Source organism: Lytechinus pictus, chromosome 7 (assembly GCF_037042905.1).
Source record: "Lytechinus pictus isolate F3 Inbred chromosome 7, Lp3.0, whole genome shotgun sequence".
Taxonomy (NCBI): Eukaryota; Metazoa; Echinodermata; class Echinoidea; order Temnopleuroida; family Toxopneustidae; genus Lytechinus; species Lytechinus pictus.
Window position 1 is genome coordinate 11,214,939 of NC_087251.1, and position 25,630 is coordinate 11,240,568.

The 25,630-nt window shown below is 35.2% G+C and overlaps 1 protein-coding gene across 1 annotated transcript; it reads left to right on the forward strand.

Annotated features, from left to right (window-relative positions):
* Positions 1-1,691: 1,691 nt before the first annotated feature.
* LOC129264968 (abscission/NoCut checkpoint regulator-like) lies at positions 1,692-24,200 on the forward strand. Its single transcript, XM_064101913.1, has 11 exons — positions 1,692-2,014; positions 11,307-11,503; positions 12,785-12,972; positions 13,909-13,994; positions 15,356-15,470; positions 16,829-16,945; positions 19,547-19,792; positions 20,558-20,625; positions 21,144-21,239; positions 21,745-21,899; positions 22,628-24,200. The coding sequence occupies exons 1-11, from the start codon at positions 1,883-1,885 to the stop codon at positions 22,692-22,694; spliced, it is 1,467 nt and encodes a 488-aa protein (XP_063957983.1). The 5' UTR covers positions 1,692-1,882; the 3' UTR covers positions 22,695-24,200.
* The last annotated feature ends 1,430 nt before the right edge of the window (positions 24,201-25,630 follow it).

Consider the following 25,630-nt stretch of genomic DNA (forward strand, 5'->3'; position numbering starts at 1 on the left):
TACCGTTTAAGACCGTAACAATCCTTCATATTCCCGATGATTCTTTTTATTTTATTTTATTTTTTTTTTTTTTTGGGGGGGGGGCTGATTTCCAGTCGTAAATCACCCGGGGCAGACTACCCTTGCCCCTCCCCCGGCTGCCGCACTCGGAATGAGTCGGGGTATCAAGTTTCAATTGTTTAAAGATCCTTCCAAAACCCCAAAGGAGTCACAGGATACATACACCAATACAATGATTACATGAATAAGATACAGTTTTATCAAAGCCCTAAAGGACAAGTCCACCCCTCAAAAAAAAAAATTTGAATAAAAAGAGTAAAATCCATCAAGCATAATACTGAAAATTTCATCAAAATCAGGGATATAAAATAAAGGAAGTTATTATATTCCAAAGTTTCGCTTAATTTCACAAAACGGTTATATGCACATCCATGGTCGGCATGAAAATGAGGGGATTAATGACATCACTCACTCACTATTTTATTTGTATTTCATTATATGAAATATGGAATATTTAAATTTTCTCTTTATTGTCATGTGAAACAAAATCTATTCCTCCCCGAACATGTGGAACTACCATTTTTTAAATCATTTAGCGGTTAAATAGTCAAGTTGGTATATATTGTCAAACCTGTATAAATTGAAATATTGTATAATTCAAACAATAAGAAACAAAAGAAATAGTGAGCGAGCGGGACATTGACTCTCTAATTTGCCAATCACTGAGTTGTGCATATCACCGATCACTGTTTTGTGAAAAATAAGTGAAACTTTAAAATGCTGTATAGGCCTACTTTTTTAAATTTTACTTCCGATTTTGATGATTTTTTTTCAGCATTAGGCTAGTCTGAATTTACTCTATTTATTCAAATTAACATTTTTCTGGGATGGACTTGATCTTTAAGCAAATTAGGGAATGTAAACTTGGCAAATGTGAACATGAGTATGAATATGAACATGAGTTTAACGTACATTAAATGGGAAATACTATAACAAATGAAACAATAAAAGTACAAACATTAAAATGCAACATCAAGAGAAAACAGTTTGGCGAAAATAGTTTGACACCAGTGTGCATGGTGGAGTCAGCCAAGCTTTTCATGACATCAGATGGAAAAAAAAAGAGGGTGTGCATTTTTAGGCATGTTAGGACAATGTCGAAGAGAGAAGATCTTTATGGTTTACATTTTATAATAAGTCGATAAAGTCAATTAAAGACTTAACAAAAGTCACCACCAATCCCTGATTTACATAAAGAACATAACCCTGTGTCAGTCTCTTTCGGAGTTGTCATATTTACCAATTACAATGGTAGGTCTTGTGCTCCCTGTTCTAAATTCACATAAATGATGCCAAAGAGCGGGTGGGAGTTTAATCAGATTATTTTCCGAGTAGTTTTTAAAAATTCGATATTTCCAGGATGCGTTGGAATTTTGGATATCTTACTGACTCGAGGACCAGTTTTGGCGGAATTGATTATTAAGTCTTAAAATAATGGTGACTTTTATTTTTAAGTCAGTTTAAGTTTTTGGTGAACCTTACGAAAGAAAAGCCACTATGATCTAAAATATTGTGTACATCATTTAAGTCTACTTAACATAAAATGATGGATGTTAAAGTCAGTGACTAGGAATAATCCTACTCGAGCAAGTAACTGCATAAATGGGAACCAACCCAAGTCACCATAAATCATATAAGATGGATTTTTTTTTTTTTTAACGCGCAAAATGTACTTACAAAATTTCAGATGGAGTTTTTTTAATCAGAAAAGTATTTTTAGAAATCGTCACCCAATCACTGATGTGCACAATTCGCAAGTTCATCAAATAGTGATCCACAAACACTCACGGATGCTAGATGACTGTTCGCAAAAGTGACGAGGATGCGATGGAGATTGGTGATTGGTGAAGCTGATATAGCATGCAGAAAACGCTACTTCATTTCTATCGTACGGGGAACCATGGACGGACACTGTTTCGGCTGCGCTTCAAAGTTTGGATTTTTCACCAGAGAGGTAAGTTTGAAAATGTGAAATTGTGGGCATGATCAAACTCCAAATTGACGTTGTTAGAAGATTCTGAATAAAACAACGTTGGGCACGAAAGTGTCGAAACATACCTACATAGTTTCAGCAATTCACCATTTCAGGTCAATTATCCATATGTCCCACATACAGTTTTCTGCGTAAGTTCATGTATGAAAAACTATGTCTGATTGTTTTTATGATTGGAACCACTCCTAGTCCTAGTACCCATGAGGTCCAAACATTAACATGTATGGACCTCAGTCAAAGTCAAAGTTGGCGGTAGGATGGGGGGTCGGGTGTCCGGACACTTTATATTTTTGAAGCCTTCTTTTTTGTCTTTGAATTACACTAAAAATATGAATTCAATAGTTGTAATCATTTTCTATTTTGTTCTCTATAATATTTTCTAAAATTTTGTACTAAAATTTGATGAAACTTCGCTTGTAATTTTTTCCAAATGACTTTCTAAAATTGATCGTCCGGACACACAACCTGTCCGGACACACAACAACTGGGTATAATAGTCAAATATGACTGGTCGCCACTCGCCATTAATTTCCAACAAACAACAACAATCAACATAGGCGACATTACCCAAATTATGGGTTGGACAGTCATCACCCATGCCCATGGCTACCGGCTACATCTCTGCCGCCGACTACAGAATAATTGAAGGCACGGCGCATTCAACAAATAACGTTATTTTCCGAAAAATGAATACGAGGACTTACAGAATGAAGTCCTCCTACGAAACTTACCAAACGATGTGAAGTCAATTCCTCAATCCTCATAATTTGATGAATATCCCTCAAAATGCGTCATTTAAGAAGCGTTGATTTTTCTTCGCGTTGACAAAATACGAAAGTCACCTTTCTAGCTCTCAAATTTTTTGTCTAATGAGCGAAAGAGGGCGCGCGATTTATCTTCATATCAAAGACACTACAAGGGAAAGACTAGACACAAAAATTATCTTACACGTAAATCGATGCAAAGCGTTACGCAAAGTTGGCAAAGTGTTCAATCTTTTTACTGTAATTTTTGTAAAGACTTTGGTGGAACGTTAATTGACAAACGACTGGTAGCACTTGCGGGGCTTTGTTCAAGGTACATAGAATTTTCTATATTTTTTGTTTAATTTGTCATCGTTTTGAATATTTTCCAAAAAGTATAATCGTCAGCAAAAATAATAAAAAAGTATGTTTTTTAAGTTATTGCATTTATTGGGGTCTCTATTTTATCAAACAATTATTGGAATTGCGCATACAATGAATCATGAATCTAGTTTTAAAAAAACCACCAAGCTGAATTAAGGTTGTGAACTGTATTAGCGCCACCAACGACCTCCTTTTTATTTCCGTGGAAGAGACGTGCGAAGCCACTTTCCAGGCAGAGGTAAGCGATTTTGCTCTTTTTTGTGTCCTTTTAAATTAAAAAAATATGTTAAAAATTGAAAATGGAACGCTTTATACCATAAAAAGCCCTGGTGAGTAGCGGAATGGGTTTCGGCTAACATCATTCATGTTATGAAGCGATGTTAACAACAACTCTAAAATCCACTACAAAAACACGATGGTTGTGCGAGGTTCGTATAGAATATACTAACCTCGCAATAGTGTGAGTGGACAGTCATAGTCTTGAGGACTCCATGACCATGATGATGTCTTTAAAAAAAAAATTGACATATACTTCTTCATCATTGGAGTCTTGAATCCCCTCACATATCACCCATGGGTACATTACTGCCGCAGTGCACAGGATAACCACTGGCACAGCACTTGCAATAAGTATATGCCTATTTTGTTAAAATTAGAAATTGATCTATATTTTAAATCAAGTAAGCTTTGGTCTTTGGAAATGAAACTTACCAAACGATATGAAGCCAATTTCATTTCCTCTAGATCTTTCTGGTACCTTATATCGATGATTTTTCTTGATGTCGAAGCAGGCATGGAGCTAATTCGCTGGTTTTCTCTATACGCACAGAGAGGGTGCGCGATATTATTTAATAAACTTGCTTGTTTACGTCAGATCAGCTGTACTGCTGGTTGCGTTCTAGGCGCTCCGCATTTTTTTCCCTCTGTTTTTTTTTCGCTGTTCAGCATTATTTTATGATGTAGCGCCATCAGCGATTATGAAATGTAAAAGCATGGTACAATTTCCTATCATGCGCCGACGGCTTGAATCTAGACTGTTCGATAGGAAAAATTCGCATTTTGATTGTTGTTTGCGTAATTTCCACCGCAGTATTAAGGATCGGACGGAGTATCTTGGCTGAGATTTGGAGGTAAGCGTTTAAATCCCTTTTTATAGATACGTTCGAGCACATTTTTAAAATTAAATTAGATGATAAGATTTAGATGAATAAATTTAGTATATTCTGAAGATTTTGGCGTGTTTCATTCTCTCACATTCGTGTGATGAATGAAAACGTCAAAATTCATCATGAAATGACATGCGTTGTGCGAGGTTAGTACAACTAACCTCGCATGCTTGTGTGAGTGCTCCCATAGTATATGCATAAGAGAGACATGTAAACAAAGATGGATTTCCCTAGGAATCCATCTTTTTTATTAAAAATCATGTAAATGATCGTGATTTTATTATTCTCCACACCTTCCTACGCCTAATGCATGAGAAGGTTTAAAGAAATATTCAATTAAAATGTGAAAAAATAAAGGTTTCTTACCAGACCGATGTCGTGTAGATCCCTCGATCCAAATGTACACAACGCAAATACAATAGGGTCGTCCCTTGAACCGCTTACCGCTTACGTACATCCGGTTTGTGATGCCGTTTTGAAGAACAATTTATAGATAAAAATTATTATTTTACAAATAATAAAATTCATTACGTGATTATAAATAATTAGCAGTATTATACTAATTATTTAGCCATCTATAAGGTTTAAAATGGCTAAATATCCAGAGGTATCGAGACCCACTTGCTGATATAGTACTGGGGTACACGATGGAAAGGTTACGCCCAGTGGCCCCCGAATGTTCTACAACCAAGATAAAAAAGAAATGAAGGGAATAAAAGAAAAGGAAAAGTGTAAGGTAAGATATCTATCTCAAAGTTAGATTCCCACGAAAAGGTTTTTTCTCGCTTGCTTCACTCGCTTGGAACATATAAAGCAACTTTATTCCCACGCGCCATTTATGTTGTACATTGTGCCCCCTCTTTCTTTCTTTTTTTTTTACTCATCCCGCTACTGCCAAACAGAGGTTTGCCCTAAGATTGTGGACAATGATATAAAAGGTATCATTTTCATACCATGTGACTGGGAAATTTTTGGCTCCACCCCCCCCCCCCCCTCTCTCGATCCCTGTATTTTGATTTGATAGGGGCCTATACCTGATGTAAGCTTCAATATAAAATCATAACGGAAAGAACGCCTTGAATACAGGCCAACCAGCCTAACGACATTGCCGCGTCACGTGACAACCAGTATTAAACGAGGATGTGTACAACCCTATGGCGACAAGGCTTGTCGCAAAAGTTGAGCAAGTTCTAGACAAAAAGGCTTCAATACCCCAAGAAAAGACCAGGCGAGTACTATTCATACATTATACTCTATAAGTAGTATCTAGGGTCTAATTTAAAAATAGATATCATCATGGAGCTCCATGGTGAGATCTAATAATTTAAGTCAAACTTTTAATCACGTGCACTCACTTTTTTAACACAGGAAAGTATGTGCATGGTGTAAAATATAGATCAATTTCCAATTTTAACAAAAAAGGCATATACTTATTGCAAGTGTCATGCCAACTGGTGGTTATCCTGTGCACTGTGGCAGTAATGTACCCATGGGTGATATGTGAGGGGATTCAAGACTCCAATGATGAAGAAGTATATGTCAATTTTGTTTTTAAAGACATCATCATGGTCATGGAGTCCTCAAGACTATGACTGTCCACTCACACTATTGCGAGGTTGGTATATTCTATACGAACCTCGCACAACCATGTGCTTTTTGTAGTGGATTTTAGAGTTGTCAGTTAACATCGCTTCATAACGTGAATGATGTTAGTCGAAACTCATTCTGCTACTCACCAGGGCTTTTTCTGGGGAATAGCGTTCCATTTTCAATTTTTAACATATTTTTTAATGATAAAAAGGATATAAAAAAGATCAAAATCGCTTACCTCGGCCTGGGAAGTGGCTTTGCATGTCTCTTCCACGGAAATAAAAGGAAGGTCGTTGATGGTGGCGCTGATACAATTCACAACCTTAATTCAGCTTGTCGGTATTTTTAAAACTAGATTCTTGATTCATTGTATGCGCAATTACAATGATTGTTTGATAAAATAGAGACACCAATAATTTGCAATAACTTAAAAAACGTACTTTTTATATTATTTTTGCTGACGATAATACTTTTTGGAAATATTCAAAGTGATGACAAATTAAACCAAAAATATAGAAAATTCTATGTACCTTGAACGAAGCCCCGCAAGTGCTACCGTTTGTCAATTAACGTTCCACTAAAGTCTTTACAGTAAAAAGATTGGACACTTTGCCGACTTCGCCTAACGCTTTGCATCGATTTACGTGTAAGATAGTTTTTGTGCCTAGTCTTTCCCTTGTAGTGTCTTTGATATGAAGATAAATCGCACGCCCTCTTTAGCTTATTAGACGAAAAATTTGGAGATGGAAGCGATGTCCATATTTTGTCAACAAGAAAAAAATCAACGCTTAAATTACGCTATTTGAGGGATATTCATCATATTAGGAGGAATTGACTTCACATCGTTCGGTAAGTTTCGTAGGAGGACTTGATCCTGTAAATCCTCTTATTAAATTTGCGGGATTTTGTTGCAATTATGGATGCGCCTTCAATTTTCCTGTACATGGCAGCAGTAATGCACCCATGGGTGAGGTTAGGCTGGCTCTCGCAAAAGGAACTAATTCCGAGAACCTAATAGTAAAAACTAGTAAAATGCTAAGGAAGTTGGGTTAGCACTTTGTAAGTTCGTTTACAAACGATCTATCATCTAGCCTAGATCGTTCTTGACACTATTCTAGGCCCTGTACTACTATTAAATGTAGTCTTTGTAGAAACTTGTTCACTGCAATCATTCATTAAAGGTCAATTCCACCCCAGAAAAATGTTGATTTGAATTTAGAGAAAAATCAGACTACATGTAGCATAACGCTGAAACATCAAAATCGGATGTAAGATAAGAAAGTTATGGCATTTCAAAGTTTCGCTTATTTTTCACAAAACAGTGATATGCAATACTCAGTGGTATGCAAATGAGTCAATCGATGATGTCCATCACTCACTATTTCTTTTGTTTTTTATTGTTTGAATTATACAATTTTTCATTTTTGTCTCACCTACATAGCAGTATGAGACTATAGGCGCCGCTTTTCAGACGGCGGCGGCGGCATCAACATCAAATCTTAACCTAAGGTTAAGTTTTTGAAATGACAGCATAACTTAGAAAGTATATGGACCTAGTTCATGAAACTTGGCCATAAAGTTAATCAAGTATTACTGAACATCCTGCCTGAGATTCATGTCACATGACCAAGGTCAAAGGTCATTTAGGGTCAATGAACTTAGACCATGTTGGGGGAATCAACATCAAAATCTTAACCTAAGGTTAAGTTTTTGAAATGTCATCATAACTTAGAAAATGTATGGACCTAGTTCATGAAACTTGGACATACAGTTGTAAGGTTAATCAAGTATCACTGTACATTCTGCATGAGTTTCACGTCACATGACCAAGGTCAAAGGTCATTTAGGGCCAATGAACTTTGGCCGAATTGGGGGTATCTGTTGAATTACCATCATAACTTTGAAAGTTTATGGATCTGATTCATGAAACTTGGACATACATGTGATAGTAATCAAGTATCACTGAACATCCTGTGCAAGTTTCAGGTCACATGATTAAGGTCAAAGGTCATTTAGGGTCAATGAACTTTGGCCAAATTGGGGGTATTTGTTGACTTACCATCATAACTTTGAAAGTGTATTGGTCTAGTTCATTAAACTTGGACATAAGAGTAATCAAGTATCACTGAACATCCTGTGCGCATTTCAGGTCACATGACCAAGGTCAAAGGTCAATGAACTTTGGCCGAATGTGGGTATCTGTTGAATTACCATCATAACTTTGAAAGTTTATGGATCTGATTCATGAAACTTGGACATAAGAGTAATCAAGTATCACTGCACATCCTGTGCGAGTTTCAGGTCACATGATCAAGGTCAAAGGTCATATAAGGTCAATGAATTATGGCCAAATTAGGGGTATTTGTTGAATTACCATCATATCTCTAAGTGTATTGGTCTAGTTCATAAAACGTGGACATAAGAGTAACCAAGTATCACTGAACATCTTGTGCGAGTTATAGTAGGTTTCAAAGTCAGCACTGCTGCTATATTGAATCGCGTGATGCAGGTGAGACCGCCAGAGACATTCCACTTGTTTATAGATTTGACGATAAGGACAAACTTGACTGTACCATATAGTATTAAACAATGCTAAATATGTTAAATGTTCAGGGAGGAATGAATTGTTGTTCACTTGACAATGAGGAGAAAATTAGAATATTCCATATTTCACATAATAAAATACAAAAGAAATAGTCATAAGTCTCATCATTTGCATACTGACCAGGATGTGAATAGAACCGTTTTGTGAAATTAAGCGAAACTTTACATTGTCATAACTTTCTTATTTTACATCTGATTTCAATGAAATTTTCAGTGCTATGCTTTTTGGATTTTTCTTTTTTTATTCAAATCAACTTTTTGTTGGGGTGGACTTGTCCTTTAACCACTATGCCTGTGGCAGTGTGGGGAATCTATTGTAGATCTATTCTAAGCAGTATACAACACACATTTTAAAAATTTATTTAAAGTTCAAGTCCACCCCAGAAAAAGGTTGATTTGAATAAATAGAGAAAAATCAAACATGAATAACGCTGAAAACTTCATCAAAATCGGATGTAAAATAAGAAAGTTATGACATTTTAAAGTTTCGCTTATTTTTCACAAAACAGTTCTATGCTCTACTCTGTGATATGCAAATGAGAGTCGATGATGTCACTCACTCACTATTTCTGTTGCTTTGTATTGTTTGAATAATACAATATTTCAATTTTTACGAATTTGACAATTAGGATCCCCTTGCTTGAACCACAAAATGTTAAAATAATGGAATTACATGTGTTCAGGGAGGAATGAGACTTTGTTTCACATGACAATGACGAGAAAATCAAAATATTTCATATAATAAAATACAAAAGAAATAGTGAGTGGATGATGTCATCAGTCCCCTCATTTGCTTGCCGACCAGGATGTGCATATATAGGGACAGTGATTTTCCGCGATCGCGGAAAACGGACGGAATTCACGGAAAGGGCCTTTTGAAACGGAAAGTGGCATTTCAAACGGAAAATCACGGAAAACGTAATTTCCCTCAAAATACACAGAATAGCAACAGAAATTACTCCAAAATCACAACAAAATGAGAATATTAAATGGCCACAAAACCCCATAAAACACGATCTCACTTCGCTACTATCATGACAATTCACACATCGTGACTGCACTCGACATCAGCACACTCAATTGTACTCCGCACCTGTCCCGTACCGATACCCGGGGCGGCGCGGCCGGCCGTGTTGGGCTTCACATGCACACATATCGTTCAACTACACGGTCGTGTGTTGCTGCCCTCTACGTTTGAAGATGTAACAGCACGATATCGTGGTTTTAAAATCCAAGATGGCGGATTGGCAAAAGCCGTTGACTGATGATAACGATGTCCAAAAAAAACCCAAATTATCGATGAAATATGATTACACCGTGAAATAATGCTAATAATGTGAAAGGTGAGGATGTATGCATGCTAAATGGGTTTGTAAAAATGTTTTATGCACCCGCATAGATCCGATTAGAACGGATTCTATTGTGTTGTTGGTACAGTAGCAGATACAAATTTTGACCAGTGCGATTCAATATGATTTTGCTATTCAATGTGTAAACGGAATTGTCACTTTTCCGTGTGTACAAAGTCTATGGGGAAACGGAATTTCCGTTTTCTGACATGCTGAAACGGAATTTGAGATTTTCTGAAACGGAAAAGGCAATTTTTTGAAACGGAAAATCACTGTCCCTACATATAACTGTTTTGAAAAATTAAGCGAAACTTTAAAATGTTATAACATTACTTATTTTACATCCGATTTCGATGACATTTTCAGTGTTATGTTTGTTTGATAATTCTCTTTCTATTCAAATCAGCTTTTTGTTGGGGTGGACTTGTCCTCTAAGTATCACTTTTGTAACCAAATATACTCATTTCTTTACAGTTGCAATTTATTTTTCATTAGTAACTCGGGGATCAGTTTTGTATTTACCAGAGACTCAGAGTGCTCAAAAACTTTAATTTTGACTCAGAGTGCTCAAAAACTTTACTTTTGGGCATTTATTGTGTTGGCCTTCTATTGGTGGAAAGTATAATGGCAAGAAAATGCAAGAAAAAAGTCATTCAACAATCTCTATTTTAATTGATAAAAAATAAAAGAACTCAATTTACTTAAGAGCCAAGTTATATGATGAATTGTAATAAAAACTGACAGTGTAAAAAATCAAGCATTTGTCCTCAAGAACAGGAGAAAATCAGCATGGAAATATGCCGCAGATTTAGCAATTTGAAGGCCGAAATTACGATTTTCAACGGGGATTTTGGTGAGGTGTACCTCCGGATTGGCGCTAATGCAGTTTCATGGGTTTTTCTTTTAAAAATCATTGATTTAAATCACTTCCATTGGAACATGTACAAATGATTGACAATTTTTTTTCGTTAAAGGTCATTTGGGGGTCAAAAGATTATACTGCATATTGATCGCAAAATCAGGCGAGACTTGTGGTATGTGAACCAGCTTGTATGTCTTGGAGTACATTGCAAAAACTCTACGTCAACATAACATTGGCCTAGCATCTATACACCAACTGGTGTTGCTGAAACGCACCCTAATTGCCACCTCAAAGCCAAACTGGTGTTGCTAGTTTGGATACTAAGAAACCATGTGGCTCACTGTTGAACGCTTTGACATATCTACAAAGAGTACATTAAAGTACAGAGTAAGTAAAGAGTACATTGTGTAGAGGACATGGCTTATCAAGTATGTGGCCCAGTCATGTAACAAATTACCAAATTTTTTCTTTGAGTAAACCCATGTTGATGACGGTTAGAATTAATAGAAATTGGCGTACATTTATATGATGGCATTTTTATTCATTTTAATGCAGCATTCTTGCCATAAGTGTGGTCATGCATATTGTAAAACCTGCCTTCCTCACAAGACCTCACTTCCAGGAAAGGATCCCAAAAAGCAACAAAATGTTTGTAATGACTGCTTCAAACTCCTACAACAAACCAAGCCAGACATGCATAGGGACAACTTGAGGAATGAAGGCAGATACTCGCCTCCGGAGAACTTTAAAAAGTGAGCAATATAACCCACAAATGATCTTAACCTATTATTCATAGTGGAATGGAGAAACGAAACATGCAGAACCTTTCAGGTCATGCATATCTCTTGGATGAAAGAAGCTACATTTTTTAGGACCTGCCTACTGACTGTTATGTCCTTTATCTTCTCCAATTTTCTCTTCTATTGCTCTCATCTCTTTTTCAAAACTATTTGTGCAATACGTATTAGCAGTTATTATTTTCAAATGTATATGTGGTATGTTCTTACTTTTACTATTTCTGAAAATGAGCTATATGTATTTTTAAATGAAAAAACTCTGATATCAAATCACAAATTTTTGTCAAAACATGTGTGAAGACTATGTCAATTTGAATACAGGTACCGTAAGGGCACTAGTTATACGGCGACGGATTTTGGTACTAGTATTCAACCCGTCGGCACTAGTATTCAACCTAGCGATGAAAGATGGCCCTATCTCTCAATCTGCCCTTGTCCCATCCGACTATGGACTAGACCATTTGAGATGAGACCAAACAGGGAATTAATCAAAGCCAGAGATTTACATAGATCCAGATCTAATTTAGCAATCTAAACCCTTTTGAGATTTGCTATCAATCCTCACTAGGTTGAATACTAGTACCATTCAGTGCAAAAGGCCATCACCGCATAATTCGATCCTCCGCGCATACAGTCGACAGATTGACAAAGAAAATATCGACAACAGATTACCCTGGAAATAACAAACGTGTGAAATTAAGATAAATTCCCTATTTCTAAATATTTTGGGGAATATGTCAAAATCTTTGAATTATGCCGGGTTGAATACTAGTACCCATACGGTACTTAGTGACTTACATTTATCTCTGTGGATAAACTATTAGAAAGTCATTAGCTTTTAAAATCATGTTTATTGTTCAGAAATGAATAAAGAGAAACTTGTGTGAGTAAAATCTGAGGGGGGTTCATTATGTCTTCTGCCCTTTTACATGTCATTGATCAGGGGCCCCAGATAAAAATTCATAACAATTATTCATTTCATTTTTTATATTTTAACAATGAAATCACACAGGCAAAATGAAATAATCAACATAATTAAATGCAAAGTGAATCAGGTGAAAAGCATAGCTTCATTATGTAGCTTCCCATGGAAATTAAATATCTCTTTATAACTGGTATGCAAACCAGTCTTATCTTGTTTTGCAATATGAAATATGATTCTATTTGTTGGTTGCATGTGTTACAGGATCCTGATACATTAAACCTCGTCTGAAAATCTATTTCAAATCTTGACAGGAGAGTTGCTGCTCTTCACGAGAAAGAGCAAGGAAAGCAGCCCTCATCAAGACAGCCAGGACCATCACAATCTTCATCAGATGCTTCATCAGCTAATCAAGCAGCAAAGTATAAAGATCTAGCACCAGCAGACAGAGACATTGCTATGAGGTTGGACAAGCTTAAGGAGGACCGAAAGAAAAGAGAGAGTAAGAGTGAATCACTTAAAAATATTGTTGATATTGCCAATTGTACAGTTATTGTTTTTCTGTAATCTGTATGAAGTTTGGATCTGTATTCAGCCACCAACATTATACTGTATTACTTTTTAATTAATCATTGCAATTTACACCTAAGGTATGTTTTCACTTTTTAGATAATAAAAAGACAATCTCCTGTAAAAATTAACATTATACTATGGCATATAGGTTAAATTGATTTAATATTTGATAAGTAATTTTTTCTTAAATACTTGGTTACTTATTCTGCCATACTTTGAAATACATGTGTGCATTTTTTGTGCCTTCACAGACTATGTTTCTTTAGTATTATTTTGATTAATAATTGCTTTTATAGTTTTCAATTTTTATATTGAAATAATTGTTTTCCATTAAATGAAATAGAATTTATGATTAAATATAACTATACTGTTCCGTTCTGATAATTTGAATATTTTGATTTTTTTCATGTTATCATTTAAGTAAAAATATTTGTTTATTTATGTTACCAAGCATTGCTTAGATATTTTTTACTCAGATTTTGATTAATTTTCGTGTATGATATGATGATTTTTGTTGTTCTTTATTATTTTTTCATCAGGTCATTGATGAAAAACAGTTTTATGCTAATCTTTTGTACCTGAATAAATATGTTCTAATAATATATAAATATTTGTTGTTGTCGTAATCATAAATTAGCAATGAATGAAATAGGGTAATCATGATTTTTTTTTCATCAGCATTGATGAAGTAAGGATTGTATTTTATTTGAATGAGAATTGTGAGATTTCCACAATTCTGAATCTTAGATAATTATAAAGAATATTTTTTTACAAAAAATACTATGAACTATATGATTTTGTTGCAATGTACAAGAGTGTTTATATGAAGCTTGCAGTCTGATAATTGTTTTTGTTTTTTATTTAGAACCTGTGCTAACTCAAAGTGAGATTGAGGAAAGGCTTCGCAATCTCCAGGGACATCAACCATCTTCTGAAACAAATCAAAACGCAGTATGTAATATTAATCACTGTAATGTGAAGATTCAACTTCACTCAAACTGCTGTCCCCATACAAAGTAATGTAAATATTGGATACAGGTTTTAAAAATTATCAGGTTTTTTTTTTGTTGTAGAGTATGCAAGAAGGTGAGGTAGCCTTTGCTAAGTTTTAAACCTTCTGAACCTTCTGAAGTTGACACCGGCAAATCGCCAGCGTGCTGCTCATGTGTGGGTTAGAGTGTTGCTCTGAAACTTTTTACAGATATTTTGTTCTTTATGTTAGGATCCGGGTTAGTGTGTTGCTCTGAAACTCTTTACAGATATTTTGTTCTTTATGTTAGGATCCAATAAGTTCCAAGCTCTAAGTTTTCTTGGAAAGGAAGAATTTTTATAAGTTTCTGTCTGGGCAAAGGGCACTTCTATGCAGGTACCACTATTGTACCTTGTCTCCCTTGTTGAAATCAAGTTCATGTATTCCTCTTTGTTTACACCATTTACAGTCTGCTCTTTTCCCTTCTACTTTCCAGTGTATCTAGTAGGAGATATTTTAACATTCCACTGACGCTACTTTCACAGCAATAATCTCCACAACAAAAATGGGCTACCTTGCATTGAACCCCTTCTAGAATTCTAACTTGATCGACTTTATGTGGATCCCATGCACAAGTGGCATACTCTAAAACTGGTCTGACTAATGATTTTATAGGCTTCATGTATGACTTTGACATCCCTCGGACAAAACCCTAAATTTCTCCGCAGAAAGCCAAGGGTTTTATGGGTTTTGTTAGCTGTTTTATCCACTTGTTCCCTTTATGATGGGATGTTGTCTTTTATATCACCTGTCCACAAAAAGGATTGTGTCAGCTCCAATGTCAAATTCAGACAATTGGTCATCATTGATAAAGAGTAATGACTTTATAAAATTATTCTTGAAGACTCTTCAAAGCTTTATGAAAGCACACAATAATTAAAGGGATACTCCAGATTGAAATATACCTTGAATATTAAGAAAAAATGGACAATTAAAACATAAAATTTCATCAAATGCACATTAAAATAAGAAATTTAATGAATATCAAAGTTTTGCAATATTTTGGTTATTTTGTCATTGATATTCAAGGAGTGAGTTGTTGATTTCATGTCCCCATCATGTTTTTTGTGCAGTTTTCTTTTTTTAGTGTTCATGTTTCATCAAACTTATGCAAAAGTTGAAAAGGCCATAACTTTATGACTTGTCAACTGATTTTATTCAAATTTTCAGTGTTTCACTTGTTTGATTTTTCTGTATTCAAATTGTATAATTATCAGCTTGACGTGCCCATTTCAAGGTCAAGAACCGTTTATCATAATGATTTGCTCTTTATAACTGAAAGGTTTTACCGAGATCAAATAAAACAGTGAATGAGCAGTTCGATGATCTTCTAGATCAGATGACAGATGAAGTGGCTTTAGATGCAAGATTAGAAGGCAATGATGCTACTACTTACGGTGAGTTATGTCATATTCTTCTTTCTTAATTTAGTTTTGTGACACTGCCTATGCAAGTGCCTTTATCTAGCCTGAAATGTGCAAGGCAAGTTGTAAATGTTCTGTGCAAGTGCGCGATGACTGTTTCAAGCTGCCTAATCTTTGAAGGGCAAATTACAGCATGTAATGAAAATCTCCATATATTGATAACGTAGGCTTTTGTACTATTTCAGCAGTGTTTGGGGTCCATGTTGTGGGTTTGGACAGTTCATTTCCTTCTCAAAGGCTTTCCAAGCTTTACTGTCTGTGTGTTTCTTATGGTTGATACCAGGGTCCCCTCAACACAAAGCTGAGCACTTGATTATGTAGGTGAATTTCAAGCTTGATTATAATGATCATATTGTGCTATGAAACATAGAAACCAATTCTATTTTTCCTCATAAGCTATGCTTCCCCGGACAGGCCCCGTAACTTCAGGTTGACTTTGTTCTTTGTCTTTTCATGAAAGCATGTAATATTAACTGCTCAGATGCATAGCATCCTTATGGCAGGATTCCTGGAATGTTAATTGCTCAAAGTGCTTCAATCAGACAATATAATTATATCTTGGTACATTTGCCTCACCCCATGTTTTCCAAACACTCCAGTACCCTTGTAATCCACATTTAGACCCTGTTCAATATGTTTTAGGGTGCTTTCTCAAAAAGTTCCTTTCTACTAGAGACTAGTAGCACAATCCTTCTTTTTCAGCAGAATTTAAAAAAAACTGTCCATATACATGTATTTGTCTTTCAGCAATAATATTGGCTACCCCTCCCTGTGCATTTATGACTGACCATGTATACATGATTTCTAAACTATTTTTTGAAACCCTACTCATTGCATAATGTGCAGTACATTCCTTCACTCTTTCATAACAGAGCATAGAGAATACCATGCTGCACTCTTTGAGATAAAGGATGGAGTGCATATCACTACCATTTTCACTAAGTGTCCAAATTGGACAAAATCAATGAAAAAAATATAAATTCAGGCAGTAGATTGTAAATTGTCGGCAATATTTCTCACAAAATTCAGAGGTCTCACTCAATTCATTAAAAAAATATTTACTATGGTGGTGTAAGAAATAAGTTTCAAATTCAATTTTATACTTTTTGTGGCCACTAAACAAAAATTAAAGTTTTAAACTTGTATGTCTCAAACTTTGTTTCTCTCTGCCAAATTCTCTTTGGATGGTTCATGAAAATGGGACAATATGTACCCTTTCACTTGACTAGTACGAGGGTTGACCTGTTGTTTTCTGGAATCTGGTGGTCCCTGGACATAGCCTATGGAAATTATACTATTCAATGTTCAATGTGTCAATATGTTATTGTCAGATCCAGCTGCAGCCAAACGAGCCCCCACATGCTCAGGACCAGGACAAAACACTGATCCACTCTTGCCTGATGAAGATGAGATGAAACAACTCACAGAAGATGCCAAGAAATTATTAGGTTAGTACTCTGAGAAACTTGCCGTGGTACACTAGAAAAAAATTGTGGGGAAGTCCACCCTGAATTCAAGTTGGCCTTTTAACAATGCCTCGCGACTTGGCGAGACTTCTCGTATTGGCTGATTCGAGACAAGCAGCCAACGAAGAGAATTAGCATGACCCGAGTGAGCTCGAGATCCTTTAGAAACCTGGAGGAGACATGAATGTATGAATTATTGGTGTTGATTACGTCATGGGACCAGGATTATCTGAGAGGTAGCTATCGCGAGTCAGAATTAATGGTAAACATAACAAATCTATTCAGGTTCCGTAAGGCCCCGTGACTTGGCTCACATTCATCCGGCTTTTCGCAAATAGTATTTTTTTCCAGTCGGTAGGCATTTGATATTAATATAACAGCCAGGACTTTGTTTAAAGGCTAAATTCAAGTTGGTTTTGATCCTGATATAAGCTACTGATATGTTATTTCAGGGGCTGAGAGCAAATTCATCATCAAATTGTAGCACATTGTTATTGGTAGCAATTTTAATGAGATGGTCTTCTGGTGCAGAGAGCCAAAAGGAGCTAGTGAGCAATTCTAATTTGATATAAGTAGGGGAAGGCGGGGTAAGTTGTGACACTTTTTGCATTTTGCATGTTAGAATTGATATGACCAATAATATTGTAGTATTAAGTACCTTGCCTTTAAATTTGATTCTTGGGAAATATTTTTCACCTACTTTCTACCCCCACACTGAAAGTCATTGTGACCTTTGAAAAAAACAATGTCAAATGGCTCAACTTGCCCCATCTGTGGGGTAAGTTGTGCCACCTTCTGGGGGTAAGTTGAGCCACAAAAACTATGTACAAAATGTATGCGGGAAGAACCAGCATGTCAACTTTTTATTTAGTCCTTTCACTTTCTAATTCTCTATAAATACTAACATCCTCTAAAAGTAAAAGAACTGTCATGTGAATTTGCTCCTTTCTGCCTGCATATCAATGGCTTTTTAAGGTTTGTTTGTTTTTTAATTATACATTACCATAAAAATTATTATGGCTCAACTTGCCCCATATTGGCTGGCACAAATTTTGTTTTACCCCAGTCCGAACTTAATGCGGTATTTTCACATCCACACATTTCTTATGCATCCATCATGTAAAAGACTATAACAAGAATGAGAATCCATACATGGACTAACAATATTGTTCTTATTTCTTGATTATATTTAAAGACATGTGTGAGTAAAAAGCACTGATCTATTTCACACCCTTTTTTACTTTTTTGGCTGAAATTTGTATTTTTCCCTCTAAAAAAGTACTTTTTGTTTCAAAGTTGAAAACAATGTGGTGGGGTTAAGGGTTATGTAATGGGTCATCAATACATGACACCACCACAATGTCTGACTCATTCATTATTGGCCTGGGGGTGGTGGCTCAACTTGCCCCTATGCTCAACTTACCCCACCTTCCCCTATATAGTTTGAATTCATCAAAATCTAATTATATCCATTTTTTTGCATAATAAAGATGCATTAATTACAAAGTGCAGAGAGTTTAAACAAATGAGCAGCATATTTATAGAAAGATCATGGATTCTAGCATTGTACGTGATTTGGGGCATTTATTGTATTCAATTCTGCTTTGTCTTCATGATAAAATCAAACAGAGAGTATCCATGTATATTGCAGCTCAAAAAGATAAGACTTCACAAAAAGAACCCTTTAGATTTTGATCACCTGTTTGAAATATTGTCCTTCAGGTGAGAAGACCTTGTTTATCAAAATTTGAGATTAAAAAAAACAATTTTTTAATTTTTGTCTTGCCTACATCGCAGAGCAAGAATATAGACACTGATTTTCTGACTGCGGCAGCAGCGGCGTCAACATTGAAATCTTTACCTAAGGCTAAGTTTCTGAGATGACTTTATAACTTAGAAAGTAATGGACCTCGTTCATGAAAAGTCATTTAGGGTCAATGAACTTAGACCATGTTGGGGAATCAACATTGAAATCTTAAGCTAGGGTCAAGTTTTTGAAATGTCATCATAACTTAGAAATCATAGGACCAAGTTCATGAAACTTGGACGCAAGGATAATGAAGTATTACTTGAACATCCTGCTCAAGTTTCAGGTCACGTGATCCAGGTCAAAGGTCATTTAGGGTCGATGAAGTCTGGCCATGTTGGGGTTATTTGTTGAATTGCCTTCAAAACTATGAAAGTTTATGGATATAGTTTATGAAATGTGGACATAGGGGTAATCAAGTATTACTGATCATCTTGCACAAGTCTAGGTCAAGGTCAAATGTCATTTAAGGTCAATTAATGTAGTATTTTTATTATTATATGAATGGTGTTTTTGTAAATAATCATTTTATAGCCATTTTAAAAGTCAGCACTGCTGCTATATTGAATCATATAATGCAGGTGAGACTGCCAGAGGCACTCCACTTGTTGTTTTAATGACTAGATAATCTATCAAGTAATGTCCTATCTGAAATACAAGCAATTATGCCTTCTTAGAAACATTGTCATATTGGATAAAACATTCATCTTCACTCCTAAATATTTTGTCACTATAAGAAAAAAGTGCTTGTACAATATAACATCTTCCTATAACAGGAGAGTCTTCAAGCAACACAGAACAGCCTTCCAGGGGTACCAACCCTCAACCACCAGGAGGCCCTGATGGGGGTGAGGATGAGAGTAATGCAAGGAAACTGGCAGAGGAGGCAAACAAGCTGATGGAGGCAGCAAGGGCTGAGCTCCATCTGGAGGAGGAGGCCACCAAGAGAGGAGCCGAGAGGGATGCAGAGATTGCAGGGAGACTGGCTCATCTCAAGGGTGCACAGTCAGGAGAAAATACAGGTTAGGATCTTCGATTTGATTACACAGCCTGGCCAGTCCCGGGTGTGTCAGTGTGTGTTGTGTCTGATACTTGGCTATTGAGGATTTAAGTAGGCCTGGGTCTTAAAAATTAGACTTGGAAATTTGATGTATGTCCTGTCAAAGATGTATATGGGAGTAACAGCAATCTAATCTGAATTTGGGTAATGAGATAGATTGTCAAACGACACAGAGGGCATTATAAACATGTCAGTGACTCGGTCGTGTTCTTAATTCGTCGGCGGTCATCCGAACCGTCGTATCACACATACGATGGTGCAAACCCATTTCAGAGAAAATTGACTTCAAAGTTAACTATAATATGCACACTTAGTTTCCCATCCTTGCAACATATTCATTGCTAGAAAAATACATGGTTGGAAAGACCAAGACAATTGCTTGACATTGGTATCCTTATTTGTACACAAAACTGAGGATCAGAGAAAATATCGCAAAAGAGCTACATGCTTGTAATTTCGGTTTTAGCAACTGTAAGCTGAAATTTTGTGGGAGTTTTTATTTTAGCTTATTTAATGTTTCAAACATATCCACTTCAGTAAATTGCCATTCCTGCAAGTGCGTTCTTATAACAACTCTTGAAAATGCCAAATAAATATTTCATAAAATCCTGAAAATAGCTGTATGATATTACATTGCCATATGATCCACACTTGTGTCTTTGAAGTAATTAAAAATTTTGTTGAATAATTGATGTTATTAATTGTTACTTTTCTTTCTGGTTTATAGGGAATCTTCACCTTGATGGAGATAGTGATGAAGATGAAGAAAAAGCTTCCCAGAGACTCATTCAACAGGTATGGGTATCCTCAAAGAAAAAAAGTGATTAATTCTTTTGAATACAGTTATAAGAATTTATTTCCTTTGTCATAAAAAATGATTGACAATGCAAATACTTTCGCGCATACTCATAATAATACATTATGTTTTTATGAGCTGACGTGATCAGTCAACACAAAAGTTCCATCACAACTTAACTGATGATTGATGGGGAAACTACTATTTTTTTTTCCAATCCTATAAGAAGATTATGAGTATGTTGGATATAATCTTGCATAATCTTGAGTTCCAGTGGGCCCATGAATAATTTTTATTTGGAAGAGCTGGTCTCCCCCATCATTTCAGAGAATCATAGAGTTATCATGACCTTAATCAAATTCAACAATATCTGGTTGTTGAAAGTCCAGCATGAATGTGAGAAATCTTACCAGGAAAGATCCATTTAATTCCTCTTTGCCCAATCAAAATACAAAATGGTAACTGCACAGAGAAATGTCAGTTCACATATTTTTGTTTTAAATGTTTATTACATTAGATATTGGAGGAAGATAAGTTGGATGACAGAGTAGCTGCTGATGGGTTCCAAGTACCAACAGAGAAAGTACATCCTAAACCAACAAGCAACACAAATGTAAGTTGAAATAATTTGTTTCTTTCCATCACGTATCTTTGAATCATGATTTGTGGGTGTTTTTTGGGGGGGACATGTATCATACAGATATTTTATATTTTTACCGGTACACATTACATGATTGTGATTATTAGTTAATTATTTTAGTAAGTTATTTTTATATGTATCCTTTGTTATTGGTTTTCTTTGGGGGGGGGGTTCTTTATTGATCTTTTCATTTGTTTATTCAATTCTTGATTTTCTTTTTTTATTGATTCATTTATCTTTTGCATGTATATCATATTCCTTGCCTTCAAAAAGAATGTCATATCTATCAATTCAACTGTTTATTTGTATTTTACTTCATACATATGTGTATTTATTCACTTATCTTTTTTTTTTTTTATATAAGTTGCATTTCTACGTACACTTTCTCTGCCTTGAGGAAAAGTTTACCAAGGGTCCATTACATTAATTCATCTCTTTCTAATTCATTCTTACCTATGAATCATCATTGAATCTGCAGATTTCTGAGAACCCTCCACTAGAACAACACAAGCATGACCCTCCAGGACCCCAGACAAACCCTGATGAGCTGCCGTGGTGTTGCATCTGTAATGAAGATGCTATTGTGAGATGTGTGGATTGTGATAATGATCTCTACTGTAAAAGATGCTTCAGGTCAGTAGTTATGGTTTCAAAAAGAATGATTGATTAGTAATTCTGAAAGATATGACCGATATTTGCAACTGAGGGGTAGCGCACTGCTGTAAAACCTGTGTACAAGACTGTACTTACCGCAAACATAGCATCTGTTACCAGGATGTTTGTACCGCTCACCTTATTGGTTCATGTGTTTGGAATAAGACTTTTTGTCTCATCTTGCAGGTTTGTTATGATGTTTAATTTGGTGGCTGGCAGAAACGGCAGTTGTTACCATGATATTTGTACTCTAATATTAACTGATTGGTTATCATGTTTGGAAATCAGCCTGTTATTATCCAGCCATGCATGATTCATGATGATACACTACCCTAAAAGTTGGCAGTACATTCCTAAAGGAAATGTCATGCATCGTCCTTTGAAGTCGGCAGTAAAGACAGCAAGAAAATGGTGGTCTGAGATGTGTGGATTGATTATGATCTTTACTTAATTAAATAGATTCTTTGGTTTAGCGTGTACGCTTTCAACACTAATGATAGTGTTGAAATTTTGAATATCTGAATATCAAATTATTCATGCTGAGAGGTGATAGTATATGAGTATTTTTTTATATGACTAGAGCCATCAGTCCTCTTATCACTTGCCTACAAGCATTCATGCTTTTCTTTAATAGCCATGGGAGTAATTGAATGACTAACGATGCTTACCTTGCATTCATTTTATATTCTTTTATTCAAAATCTACAGAGAAGGACACAGAGACTATGGAATTGAGAGTCACAAGGTTAAACCATACAAGCCTCCCAATAAATGAACACCATGACTAAGGACTGTCAACAAGGATCAATTATCATATACAAGGTACTGATGTAACTGCTTGATGCAGAAATTATTTCAAGGTATTATTGATAATCAGACTTTCAGATGTGATGCTGGTAATTTAAATTTGGTGATGACAGCTGTCATGACAGATGATGACAGATGTCACTACATGTTAATATAATGTGATTCATGATACCTCTGTAAGCTCACATTGGAGGCTTCGCAGCCTTATTCATGCTCTTCAACTCCAAGGATATAAAGGCTATGGAATTGAGCGCTACTGGTTCAAACCATACAAGGGTCACAATAAATGAACAACATATCAATAAAGTAGCATCAACAGGAATGCATTATCATTTACAAAGCACTGATACAGCTACTTGGTGTCAACACTCAACACTAACGTCAACACCAACATCACACCTCAAATCAGTCATTGTTGTATGCAATATTGTATTTATATGAATAAAGATAAGAAGATGGGAATGATTGATATGGTTTCTCTGTATCTTGTTCAAGCTGTGCAATAACCTTTTAAGATGAAAATACAAATAAATCAGGCAAGAGAATGTATTACAATAATACTAAAAGTATCAAAGTATCATCTTTTCAAGATTTTAGTAAAGATTTATATCACATGTGTATTTCATCCATAATTCACTTCAGTGGGAGCAAATGTTCAATAGAAAAGGGAATCCAAATGATGAGTTAAGGGGGGGGGGTGAAATTTGCAAAAACAAGTTTGGATACCGTGTTAGTAATTACCACTATTATTTGAAAAATTGTTGTTCATATTTCAAAAATGTAGTACCTTCTGTCAAAATCCAAAACAGATTTACACAATTAAAGTAAAACAAAAAAGCAAATAGAAATAATCATTGTACATGAACCATTTTCATCAAAATGTCAATCAGGCAGTTATTGAATTACGATTCTACTAATTGTTGGAGTACATGCGGAAATTGTTGATTCTAAAAGAATGTTATGGTTGGCTAATACATTAAAAACATAGTGAGTTTTTATATTATTTTTCATTTGGGTAGTATTAGGGAGATAATTTCTCTTCAGACTGGCAGGTAATTATGATATATGGCTTTTATATAGTACTTATCACATTGGAATGTCATCTCTCAATGAGTAACATATGTGTTTTGTCTTGCTTGCCCACATGAATATGCAATCTCAATTTCCTAGTGAGTATTCAAGCAATTGCAGTCAGGTTGCTCAAATTTGCTAAGCTAACAAAATTTGTGTTTACATGTACATCCTAAACACCTGGGTGGAGAGTGGCAAAGTTATATATTGATGCCCTGCAAAAGGACACGACCCAAAGCCAGAGTGAGAACCTCTACACCACAAAGCTGCTAAATAAGCTATTTCTCCCAGGACATTACCAGGTCAGCGTTTGGGGCTTGGGTAAAGTTTTCCCCAAAATAACTCTCTATATTTTACAAGCAACTCCTTAGAAGTTACCCAGAACTTTTTCTTTCATTGCAAATGTTAAAAATGATTAGTTACTTATTAAAAGTGCCTTTTAAAATTCGTTTAACAACCAATGCTCATTCATTGTAATACATTTATCTAATTAAAGTTTTTCTATAATTTTCATAATTTTTCATAGATGTAATAGTATTATTTATAAATTATTATTTTACATTTGATTATGTTATTTTCTTTATGTTTGTACACAACTGAAATGTAATTTCCATTGGCATTGTTGATGTTATGCAATAAACTAACCCATATTGTAATTATCATTGTATTTTTGAAAGTGATTGATGGATTCAAATTCTACCGATGTAATCCCACTTGTTTACTTATTGTCTGTTTGGCCTCATCCCATATGGTCTTATCACATTTTGTCTCCAGCCAATTTTATATTTGTGTAATTACTGTTCAATCCATATTCCATGGTTTTATTTCCAGATAGGTAACTAGTGCCTCTATCTGTCTATATGCCCTCTTGATTAAAGCCCTAAATATTAATTACTCAAAATGGAAGTAATAATTCCTAAGATTAGCAATTTCATCATTTATTTTGATGACATGATATTTCATGTGAAATGTAGTCAATTATGGACTTGGAGATTATTGGGCCAAATTATGAATATACCAAATCAATGTTAGATCATATTCTGAATGTTGGTTTAACTTTGATAAGTCTAAGTCGTATTACTGAAAGTCTGTGTGAGATATATGGATAGCCAAAGAAAGTAAAAAATTCTTCAAAACTCCATCTTATGTTTTCTGAGCTCATTTACATTTTGCTACCCAAAGTTAAACCACATTTTTAGACCATGCTTTAAGTTGAACCAAAGTTCAGAATATGGTCCTATGGGTTAATAGCATTGTCATAATGAATGATCTGATAATTAAAATCAGTTGCTATTGGAACCATGTGGCTTTAAACTATAAATGGCATCAAGGGTGGACATTTTTCTTCAAAAATTGGGTGCAATGTCATACGCCATAGATTCATTAATAACAGAGTACATATTAAGTGCAATATCAAACATGGACCTGTATGGAAAGCCTTGTCAGAAGTGAAAAAGTAAAATAGATGAATTGAACATATGAGACATAAAATTGAGATAAGTCAATAACCAGCAATTTAATCATATGCTTTGCTTATGGGCTGATGTGAAATATCATAGTTCTCTGAACATTTGAAATCAAAACGTGCAGAGAATGGGAAGCTGTAGACCTCAAAATTGGCTATAATTGAGTTCTGAATACACAGAATACTTTTAATATTCCCATTTCAGTGTTTAATATTTACTTGATACAAATTTGACTTCATCTGTATTTTAGTATCTACAGTAAAAGAAAGTAATATGACAAATCTCTTTTGTGCAATAGTAGAAGTTTCTTCCCTATTGTTCATTGAGTTAAACTTTACATCCTGTAAGATTGTTCCTTGTATAGTTA